At 38.7% G+C, this 11876-nt stretch overlaps 1 protein-coding gene across 2 annotated transcripts; it reads right to left on the bottom strand.

Annotated features, from left to right (window-relative positions):
• Window positions 1-4692: 4692 nt before the first annotated feature.
• stbd1 (starch binding domain 1) lies at window positions 4693-10407 on the bottom strand. 2 transcript variants are annotated; one of them, XM_063478812.1, is made up of 4 exons: window positions 9967-10407; window positions 9580-9880; window positions 8206-8495; window positions 4693-7108 (listed from the first exon to the last, which is right to left on the bottom strand). In XM_063478812.1, exons 2-4 carry the CDS (start codon window positions 9872-9874, stop codon window positions 5009-5011), a joined length of 2685 nt encoding a protein of 894 aa, XP_063334882.1. In that variant the 5' UTR covers window positions 9875-9880; window positions 9967-10407; the 3' UTR covers window positions 4693-5008. The 2 variants fall into 2 exon arrangements, with proteins under 2 accessions (XP_063334882.1, XP_063334883.1); XM_063478813.1 differs by lacking the exon at window positions 9967-10407 and having other exon boundaries at window positions 9580-9960.
• Between the last annotated feature and the right edge of the window lie 1469 nt (window positions 10408-11876).

Genomic DNA, 11876 nt, shown 5'->3' with positions numbered 1-11876 from the left:
TCAATAAGAGAGTTTTTGTGACATGGCAGGAAAGATGGGAAGAAGCAAAAATACAAACTCGTGCAGTTTTGTCTTTCAGAATGAAGTGACACCTCAAAGACTGTTTAAATATACAAGTACTGTAGATTTATTGAAACATGCATGCAATAAAATTATATACACATAGTTATTGTATCAGAGAACAGAGTTGTCAGGATTTGCAAGAGGCCCAAAGATGTGCCAATTTAAAAAAAAAAAATTCATAACCTGACCTTGTTTACAAAGCACAGATTCACACAGATTCTTTTGCAATATGTGTGCAGCTGTGTGTATTGTCCCTCACAATCACTTATTTCACTAACACTTCCCATTGTACACAAACACAGCTGCATTCATCCCACAACTGCAGTGTCCTCTGAGACGGCGAGCAACGACCTCACTGACAGAGGGCTGTCCCAGTGTGGCACAGATCCAGAAGAGCTTTTAGTTGGCTTACTGATGCACAAAATAAAGAAACAGGTCAGTTTATACTGCCTGGAGCTTTATGGAGCAGTGCATTTCTTTTTAAACATAGAAACCGAGGGACTGCATAGAAGACCAAAAATAAGTAGACAAGAAACATGTAGGCCAATAAAATAATTGTTAAAGCCACTGAGTGAAGACATGACGAATAAAATTCTTAAAAAGTCTCCATGTTAAATTGTATTTTAACACTGGAAATCAGTTTGTGTTACGCTGATAAAACTCTACTCATGTAGCTTCCTTCCTTTCCACTTTAACCCACACTGACTGCTCCTTTCGTGGCCATGCAGCACAGTCAGCATGCTTGACAGTCCAGTGAAGGTCATCAGAGGATCTCACTGTACGGAACAGGGAGAAGTTCTTGCATGTTGTATTATTAATAGCCTGCATGTATGGCACACCCTAACTATGACATGGCATTATGACTATTAACTTGGTCTTTCTTGCATTTTGGAATAACTTAAGTTTTGTATTTCGTATTAACATTTTAGAAATCGACCCTTCGTCCCATATCTTTAAATAATCACGTAAGAATAATAAAAACCAGTAGTAAAGCATCAAAAGAAGCAGTATAATTCCTTTACCCCATTAATATTTATTGAGTCAGATATAGTCAACAGTGCTGGTTTAAAATGGTCTGCTGAACATAGAAGCTGGAAAAATGGAGGAAAGAAGAGAAAGTGAATGGGAGTGAAGGGAAAATACATACATTCAAAGAATTTGTTAAAGACAGTAAGTTATAAAAACAGAACAGACACCCACAAACACACTGGCATAGTCTGACATTATCATCCCCCCCCCCTTGTCTTACTGGTTGGCTTCTGTAAGAAGAGACAGCAGCCTGAAATTCAAGAGAAAGAATTTCACACTTGGCAGTCCAACTTGAACTAAGGATTGTTATGTGGTAGAGCCAAGGAGACAGTGCTCTGGTTTATGTTAAGAACAACTTAAGTGTCTGAAGACACATTCGCTTAAGACAAACCAAGCATTTCTGAATTTCTGAGTGTTCTTTGCTATCATATTCAAGAATCAATATGGTTATGGCCTTTATATTTTAAAAATTGCTGAGCTTTGCTGAGCTGGGCTTCACTGCAATATCACGGATTTAAATCCGTGGTATTGCAGTGGTTTAAATCAGCTTTTTACGTACTTCTGTTATTTGAGAGTCAATGCTGTTCAGGTCTGAAGGCTGTGTATTTAAAACAACACATTGATTTTCAAATGCTTTAATCATGGAAAGAAACCATCTGAAATCATCTCTAGTATATTCAAGAAAGTGGGATCAGTAAATTCTGAACTAAGGAAATCACTTTATGTGAATGGGAGTTCAGTAAAACTACATTCAGCTGGTTGGACTGTAACCCTGCAGGTCATTCCCCATCCAGAGCACATGAATATACTTCACAGGGGAACATAAATATAACAGCTGACTAACCATTTGAGAGTGTTGATTTGAAGGCTTTGTTCAGTCTAGGCAGTCTAAATATGTTAAGAGCCTGAAATTGTTTCCAGATTAGACTGGTGACTCAGTGTTAAGACGCCGGCCTTACAGGAGCTCAAACAACAGTTTAATGGTGGCTTAAGCGTTTAGCTATTTGACAAATACTGATACTCACCTGCTGTGAGTATAGAGGCTCATGCAGAGACAGAAAGAGATCTGAAATGAGTTATCTATAAGAAGAGCCTAAGTCAGGGGTGTCCGACTCCAGGCCTCAAGGGCCGGTGTCCTGCAGGTTTTAGATGTGTCCTTGATCCAACACAGCTGATTTAAATGGCTAAATTACCTCCTCAACATTTCGAAGTTTTCCCAGAGGCCTGGTAATGAACTAATTGATTCAGGTGTGTTTTGACCCAGGGTGCTATCTAAAACCTGCAGGACACTAGCCCTTGAGGCCTGGAGTTGGACACCACTGGCCTAAGTGGTGTCACTTGCAAGCCTTGTATCTAAATAAAGGATCACCCTTTACAATAAAAGGTGCTCCAACCCCCAGCTGGCACATTAGCACAAGTGAGGGAGCATGTTCCAAAATCTTGCGTGTTGTAAAATGTATCTCATTTATTTGCAAAAGGTTTAACTTAAAGATCATTTTTCACCCCACTTTTACTACATGTCTACATCAATGTAAACCTAGAGTCTCTGTGCAGTATAAATACATCTTCTGGTAAATTTGGGTCAAAGAGGCAAAGGTTTCCCTTTTGAAATAGAAGACAACAGAAATCACGTGACTTAGAGCTGGGCAGAGTCCTATTGATCTCATTTTCAGTGGGTCAAAGAAGGTATTGCTTAAATATGAGGAACATGATGTTAACTCTGCAAAGGTTCAATACCCAAGCCAACATTATTAAGTAATAATCACTTTGGACTGACATGAGCTATCCAAATGTACAGTTCACATTTCATACACATTTACAAGTGGATGGCGCAAAGCAAGTTCTCATGATTGTAAGATTGGAAAGGAAGCCATCAAAAAGCTCAAATTCCAATCACATTAAACTCTGTGCTAATGAGAATAATTGTTTTAAATCTTTTGTGAGCAATTCTTGTGCATGACTTACTTTGAGTTTGATTTGACAATTAAATGAGCACTTAAAATCTAATTAAATGACTGAAGGGGGGCCGTTGCTTCTATACTGCATTTTAAATTTTTCAGTACTTACATACAGTTTCATACTGTTAGATTATTTCACAAAACATCCCTATTCTGTGCAGCAGAATTGATAACTAACAGGACTGCATTTTGGCCTGTATTATAGGCAGATTAGTCACCATCCACAGTTCCTAGACCAGAAGATCAAAAACATTTCTTTCCAGATAGAGCAGAGTCACCTTCAGCTCACTGCTGAATGGAGCTGACAAGCTGGCATGAAAATATCCCCGCTAATGATGCTTTCCACTGCATGAGACACCTCTGTGCCAGCTGGACTCAAAACAAGGTCACAGTCTTTGCCAATGGTTAGAAAGAAGAAAGAAACCCCCCCCAGAAAAAAAACCAAAACAAAACAGGAAAATAGAGGTGGTCTGAAAGTTGAAAGTTTTTTTTTTTTGGTGCAACAACTTCAAAAACCAACTGCATCTGGTTTGGTCTGTTGCAACTGCTGTAAATGATTAGCAGACAGCAAAGGATATCATCCTCATATGTTAGCTCTTTGTTAAAATAAATAAAATGGTGTTCTTCAAATGTAGTGCTTAATGCACTATTTTCTTAAATGTGTATTAAAGCATTTAAAGAGTTTTGGGGGAGGGTGGGATACTTTTGAATAAATTTACATGCTTAAGAAACATTCCGGAATGAGATTTAAGATTAGTTTATTTAATAACCATCTCCACAATAACCAACATTCAGAAGTAGCATCATCACAATATTTCATATCCGGATACAATGATAGAATCTGAGACACAAAGGCTATATACTACACCAATTAAAAACCAAATGATGAACCAGATAACTGTAGTGAATAATTTTCTCTTAAGATAATTAGCTAATCAAATTATTCAAAAGACACGTTTGATGCATTACAACACTATAGAAAATTATTTTCACAAGGCACATTTATTGAACAACAATGGGACCGTCTTGCATGCAAATAGTCCCATGAGATAAAAGCAGCATTGAAGTTACAACTATCACAGTTTAGTGGTAAACGCGTTAAGAGTACCTGATGTAACAACGATCGTACAGAACAATTATTGCTGTATTTATTGCTTTAGTAAAATTTAATTATGTGCATTTATCCTTATAGATAGGCATATTCAAGCAGCATATGGACAGTAATCTCTTCATTCACGCTTGCATTAAATCATCCTGTTAAGGAGGAGTAGTTTGCATAATCAGTAGTATTGTAAAAGGGGAAACAAGCCATCTTGTGTAATGGTTCAGTGTTTTGATCAAAATATTTCCTGTTCCCTGAAAACGCATACCTAATTACTGGCTATTAGAAGGTCCCATCAGATGTTTTATAAGAGCTAGTCTGTTAGGGAATTGTGTTGCTGGAAGTTTCCATCACCTGTATACTGCATCTAGGTTTATACTGGAATAAATCTGGTTGAAATTTCATGTTTCAAAGTCTTATATTAGTAAAATGATGTTTAAATGATTTAAAACTGCAGAAGTCAAAGCCATTCTCAAGAGAATTGGTATGTGGGAAACAAAGACACACCGCAAGGCTCAAGTTTGACATTTTTGCTTGTACAAATAATAAGAAAAAAAAAAAAAAAAAAAAAAAAAAGCTCAAGAGCATTTCACTTCAATAGACTAATGAATTTAACACTAAAAGATCGTTTATTGTTTCTTCTATAAAATTGGAAATTTGCAATCTGAGCAAGTAGAAATAGTTTCTTTCAACCAAAATTAGCCTAGTTTGAACCAATACTTTTGTGCCCCAAATTTAATCATAATGTTTTATCAATTTACTGACAAACATAAACACAACTTTACCTGGTCGTGAACACAGTTTGAAAGCCTGGTGCACCTGCTGATCTCAAACTGCAGCATTTTCAACAAATCTTTTACAATAATCCCCACCATTTGTGCACAAGCAGGTCGTCTCCGTAGCCCGTATCCAGGAGGCGGTTTCCACATTCTTCCCAACGGCACACCTCACCCTTGTCCATCACCACAAACTTCCACTCCACAATGCTCTCTGCAGGCAGGCTGACAACAGTGGCCCAATTCCCATCCTTGGCTCTCTCGAGCGGGATGAATTTCTTCCAGTTCCCCAGCTCTTGCTGGCTCCCTGTGATGGCCACCTTCTGGTTTGGTGAGTGGGTGAGATAATGGATGCGGAAAGTCACATTGACATTCTGGGACATGGGCTGGACTGCCACAACCTTTTTGCCATTTTCATGAACAGGGGAAAGCGGGATAGCCTGTTTCACATCATTCAAGGACAGAGATGCATCTATACAAGTAGCACCTGTGACAGAAGCACCTGGATGGTCATCTTCAGTAGAAACTGGGTCAGGTTGTGTGTGGTTTTGGGCAAAAGGACGGACAGACTGGTTCATCCAGGGAAGAACTTGGTAGTTTCCATCTGTGATCCATTCATTATTGTCCATAGTTGCCTCCATGATACTGATTTCAGTCTTTTCATAGTCCTCTTCCTCCTTCTCTTTCTCTGCCCTTTCCATCTTCTGATTGATTTCAACAACCTTGATATCAGCCTTCATGTCTGTTTTCACTGCGAACTCATCGGTTAAGCTAGTAACATTGGCTGCCATCTGCTCCATAGCCTGGTCCATCTCTCTATAGTAGCGATCCTCAATTTCATGTCCCAATATGTCTTCATTGGCTGCTAAAGAACTGTCATTAGCCCAGTCAGTTTGCTCAATGAGGGGCTGCTGGGAAAAATATGATGGGTAAGATCTGGATACCACATTTGCTAGATCTTCATTCATGGCAGATCGAGCCTCATCATCAAGGAGGCTATTCTGAGCCTCAGTGTGCTCTTCGAACTGTGCATCATCTTTTACTGTGAGTGCCACATTTTCAGTTGGCATGTCATATTCACCGATAACATCTGGCAAATCAGGGCTGACAGTCATGCTTGAAATTCCACTCTCACCACCAAGACCAGAGGATGACCAAGTCGGCTCACTTTGCTCAAAAGAGGGCAGTTGAATCTGAAGTACAGGAAGTTTACAGTCTTCAGATGTGACAGGAGCAGCCCCACTGGTGACTCCCAGAGCTTGGGAAATGTCATCTTCATTTATGTTGCTTTGTGGTTGCTGTTGATCTGATGACAAGCTGGAGATTTCCCCAATGCCAGAGATTTGGGCCTTTGCACCATCTACTACACTGCTAGAATCACCATTATCAGCGTTTTCAGGTTCGATCATCTGGTTCAAACAGGGCAGGGTGGTGTCCAGTACCACACTTGAACTATTACTTTCTTCACCACATGAGGTAATATCCTCAGCAGTGGGCATTTCCCCTTTTGTTATACTGCTTGGGCTATCATCACCATTAATGCTTTCTGGCTCAATCATATGGTTCAAACAGGGCAGGGTGTGGTCCAGTACTACACTTGAAGGATTACTTTCTTCATCACGTGAGGCAATGTCCTCAGTGGGTATATCCTCTTTTACATCACTGTCTTGATTGCATGCAAGCTCACTTTCATTGTTTTGTTCAGCCAATTGTAGCAGGTGACTGTTGAAGTTTATATCCGTTGAATCACTCACATTGTCTTCATCTGCATTTTGTTGAAAGGATAGCATCACCTCATGACACTGGCCCTGTAGCTTGGTTATTTCAACAAACACTGTGGAGCTGATCCCAGCTTGTTGAGAAGTCAGTTGGTCATCTACCAACTCCTCTTTTGCCTCCTCACCACCACTTTTCTTTTCTTCTTCCGGAAAAGGGTGATTGTTGCTATAATCATTAGAGAAATCAGTGACACCTTGAAGATTCTCTTCCTCAAATTTCACATCTTTGAAATAACAGATGGAAGCAACAGGTACGTCTTCAATATGAACGATAGGTTCTTCCAAGTTGGCCTCTGTGCTCTTTGAAATGTCCAAAAGGTTTTCCTCCTCTTGACTGGCCTCCTTATTCGACACATCCATTTCAGTAGGCACATCATCATCTTGGCATTTTTCTTGTAGTACCTAGATGCATAAAATACATATTTTTAATCTTTAGGTCTTAATGTTTCAGCCACACAATAGTTAGAAAAATATGAAGGATTAAAGACCACCACCAAACTAGCATTTCAGTTAAACTAATGGAGAATATGTAAACTACAGAGATTTTATCAAATCACTCATTTCCCCATTGCAAGTCTTTGCACTAAACTAACCTCTGAGATTGCACCCAAAGAGCCAAACAATCCAAGCATGAAACATTAGCTAATCATGTGCGGTAAAGCTGTTTATGTTTGCACTCTTGATTGATCCAATAATGAAGCCAGAATGTTTTGAAATGCTTTACAAGCAATGTTTTGGGTCAAAGTCAAAATGTGTGTGTTTTTTTTTTTTTTTTTTTTTAAATTGCCTGTCATTGGGGAATCTATGCATGTGGTCTTTATGTTCAACCATAGAAAGGGCTGGTGAGCTGAGACATTCAGATAGGGGCTTTACCAAAGGGAAAAACAAAACCCCAAAACATTCAAAATGGCTGCCAAGTCACACCATCACTTTAGCCAAGCTAACCACTTCCCAGCTTTTGACCAATACAGAGCAAAGAAAGATTAGATGTAAAGCCATCTAAGCAAAACAGGCATAATTGCATTAAAGCTGAATCAGTTGTTATTTTGCCTGTGGGAACAAATGACTACAAATCCAGAAAACCTGAAGCAATATTAGTGTTCATGCTAAAGTTGGAGTTTAGCTTCTTTAAATCTATGTTTGACTTTCACTTAAAAAAATAAATAAAAATAAAAAATATCCTGATTGTTTTCAGACCCCAATATCTCAATTTCAGTAAAAAACAACCAATAATGGGTTGGTGATAATGTAAGGGTTCAAGACCTTTAACATTATTTCACCACCCACTGGTAGCCAGCTTCCATTGTCATTAGTTGCTGGGCTTCTAATCAATGGTGCCTGCTGTTGCTGGGATCTAGACAGAAGGGTAACTAAACAATAGAATACATGTGCCATGGCAAAATTTCATGATCAGTGGTTCTCCAAGATAATCATTCATTTAACAAAAGTGAATTTAATTGTGGCAAAATATGCTTAAATTTGTAAAGATAACCGCTTACCTTCAGTTCTTCTTTGTGGCTCCGTATCACCTCATTTTCACCTTGCTCATCAGCATCCTTCATAGTGCCATTTGTGCCATCAGTTTCCACATCAATTTCAGCACCTTTGTCTTCCTCCTCTGCATGCAGCTCTGCTACCTGCTCCACTGAAGAACTGTGCTTGTTGTCTTGTACCGAGTCACTTTTGGGTTGACGGTCAGGTGGCGTTTTTTTCTCAGCAGTGAGACGCCGATGCCTGATTTTAAGAGCAGTATCCTCCTTCACATCTAAAGAGCCTTCAGCTTTCACAACTATGACATCAGGAGAAAGACACACAAACACACACTGAATATTAAGTTTATTTTGATTTATTTCTAAAATGTACTGAATCTGATTTGCATAATCTAGATCACTTCATACATTTTAGTCAGAGTAGATGAGAAGTGACCCAAATTACAGCACTCTAAAAATTAAAGTCATTACTAATCACTGGCAGTCATTTTATTAAAATGGTCTATTAATATTTGACAGGATGAGTAGCTTATACTTGACAAGTTTCTTAACGATCAGACATAAGTCAGGCAAGATGATTATTTATGTATTCATTCATTCATTCATTGCTGGAACTTATCAATTTTTCCATTCTTCATGAAATAAACAGTCTTAAAAGTAATCAGCACAGTTCTTTAGCCATAACCTCTTGCAAAGCCTCAGTCAATTGTATCTCAGTTTGAGTGTTTCTGCACCAAATGTTAAAACGCAGACTTGTTCTAGCTAAATTTCTTGTGCCCATTCACTTTGAGATATCACGGTGCTTCCTCAATGACGAAAAAAAAGAAAAAAAGGACAAACACTGAAAGTAATTAAAGACACGTTGCATTGTTCCTGCAGGAACAATTCATATAACAGGCGAGACCCTCCAAGGTTGTCCCTTCTGGGTGTTATCTTACTTTTAGCTACTAATGCAACAATGTGTGAGGAGCCTTTTTCAATTTTGTAACAACAACAACAACAACAACAACAATAACAATAATAATAATTATTATTATATCCAAATAAAATAAAATAATAACACAGTCTGTTTTTGGACATCTGCCTGAGATTTTAGAGCTCATCTTTTGTATAAAACAAATTCAAATTGGTTTCCTTAGCCGTGACTGTTACAAGGCTAGACACCAGTATACTGTGAGCTGTAGTCCATTATGGGCTGCTTATAGTGTTGTATTTCAGAAAGAAAGGGGAGGACGCTCGGTTTTGACGTCTGTGCGCACGCAGCTTAAGCTGAATCTACCACCAAAGCTACGAAATAATAATATAGATCATGTTATACGTAAATTCCCGCACTAGTAAATTGCAGCAGCTCGCAGCTTTTAACGTTTCATCCGAATCTGTTACCTGTTGAGTCCGCCGAGATGCGCAAAACCTCCGGGCTCGGCTCCGGCTCCTGATCCGGCGGTATAGGCGTCTCCGCTCCGGCGTCCCTGCTGTCACTGTCGGTGCTTGTGGCTCCGGCTGTGGCCTTTCTCCGCTTCCCCCTCACTGTTCGGTAGATGATGAAACCCGCCACCACGGACACCATGGCTATCACGGCCAGAGCCACGGCTGGGCCGTGCCGCCCGATCATACAGAAAAGCGAGGCCAGATCCACGCGTCTCTCCAAAGCCACGGTGTTGCTATTTTTCAACGGCATTACAATCTGTAATTAAAAGAAGAAGAATGAGCCGTTCTGCTGTAATATCTGTTTAAAGGCCCTGCTGAAAGCTGTCGCTGTTAAAAACTCACCACGCTCTCCCTTCCACGTTTCAAAGTGTAGTGACCTCTTGAAGCTACCAAGCTGTGAACGGCTGCAGGTGCGAGCTGCTCATTGGCTGATTGGATCACGGGAGCGCAGAATTCATTGATAAAACGCAGACGAACCACTGCACACGTTCATCGCTGCACACTTGAAGTCGGACATGACGGGGTGGGCTGATAGGATTTAGTGCCACTGGGGGGGAAAAGTCAATATTGTGGAAAGCCTGGGTCTGTATTTAATAATATTTGTCCTTCATAAGAAGTCTACATTTCTGGGGTCAGTGCGTCATTTTTAAGACTTATGACAGAAATTGATATAATTAATTGAGCTTTCCTTCACATCTTCCATATCTGAACGAGGGTCCATGAGCTATGTACCATGAGACCGGTGAAACGTGCAGGCCAACGTTATTGATCTTGTTACACGATGTCACCAGTGACCAGAAATAGCCGTGTTCTGTGTAAAGGTTATAGGTGTTACCTAATGGTAATAAAAACACGAACTGGTACACCAAATAACAGATAAGGTGACTATATAAATAACGTACAAAATTATATAAATATGGTGGTCTATTTAAAAAACAAAACAAAACAAAAAACGTTATTATATTACAAAAAACTTGAGTAGCAGCTACACCTAATGGAGAAATGTAGAAATGACCAGAAACTTCAGGAAACCTGGATATTTTTTCTGCCGTCTCCTCCACTGCAGCAGTGCAGACAGGAGTTTGATCTACCTGAAGGACTGAACCCTCAAGCCATCACCTGCCACCTGTCTCCAGATGGGAAGCTCCACATCCAGGCAGCCAAAGCTCCGTGTGTTGAAGAGGCTGAGAGAGCTGACTATCAAGAGGAGCTCAGAGGACAAAGCACAGCAGAGTGTGTGTTCACAGGCAGAAGACAGCAGGACAGAGACACACAGCAGCACACAGGACTAACCTGAAAACATGGACTGATTGTTGTTCATACCAGTGTCAAATGAAACATTTTAATGTAATTTTTGAAATATAAATATTAATTGTTTATTTTTATAACTGAATATGAAGAAATAAATATATTAAATGGTCAGTGACTGTGTTCATATATTTTTTCAATTATGTCTCCGGAATGAAATGCTTAATAAAGGAAAGTAAAGAAAAAAATGATTTAAACTCTTCAAATAAATTAAATCGAGTTTTAAATATGTCTTTAAGTAGTAAAAACAGTCTACTTGAGATATCAGTTTTAGGATATAACACTTTTGCCAAACAGTTTTTAACTTGTGCTTAAGCATATATTCAATCCAAATTGTTATAACATTTTATTTTCAAGTCAAAATGAAAGAAAGATTTCATTAAATTGATCTTTCATTTGATTTGCAGTAATTGAGAATGAATGTAAAGTATAAAAAAATGAAATTCAAACCAATAATGAATGGTTCACTTAAATTTGTTTCTGGTCGAGTTTTCTTTTCAGCATACATCAACTGTTTTCAAAATAGGACCCTTAATTTTAAAATATGAGTAACTGTAAACACAGAAACAACAGCTCAGTAGGCAATCCACAAAGACATGAAAAATTAAACATACAAACATACAAAGGACATGGTTATTTATAGAAGTTCACTAAGTCTTTTTTATTTTAAATTCACTTTCATTCATGAATTTGAAGACATTTGTGCAAACATTCAAGCATAAAATAGCAATGATTCAAAGATGCATTTAATCATGTTTAATGTCAGTTTATTTGTACTTTAAATATTGTTCAAAATTATCATTCACACTACAGCTAATAATTACTTTCACTGGTAAAACCGTTCATGAGCTTAACCTGCTGAGACCGTTTGTCTGTTATTAAACTGTGAGAAATTTATTGAGCTATGATGTAATCCAGTCTACCTGTATGAGAACTTGTTTTAC

The sequence above is a fragment of the Pelmatolapia mariae genome, linkage group LG7, assembly GCF_036321145.2.
Source record: "Pelmatolapia mariae isolate MD_Pm_ZW linkage group LG7, Pm_UMD_F_2, whole genome shotgun sequence".
NCBI lineage: Eukaryota > Metazoa > Chordata > Actinopteri > Cichliformes > Cichlidae > Pelmatolapia > Pelmatolapia mariae.
Note: the sequence above shows the minus strand (reverse complement) of the source record. Positions and strands in the feature narration are given on the sequence as shown.

Coding starts and splice junctions, on each gene's coding strand:
- stbd1 (XM_063478812.1), bottom strand. CDS start 9,874: ATGCCGTTGAAAAATAGCAACACCGTGGCTTTGGAGAGACGCGTGGAT. Junction 8,496..9,579: donor CATCTCGGCGGACTCAACAG/GTAACAGATTCG, acceptor CTGATGTCATAG/TTGTGAAAGCTGAAGGCTCT. Junction 7,109..8,205: donor GCCACAAAGAAGAACTGAAG/GTAAGCGGTTAT, acceptor TTATGCATCTAG/GTACTACAAGAAAAATGCCA.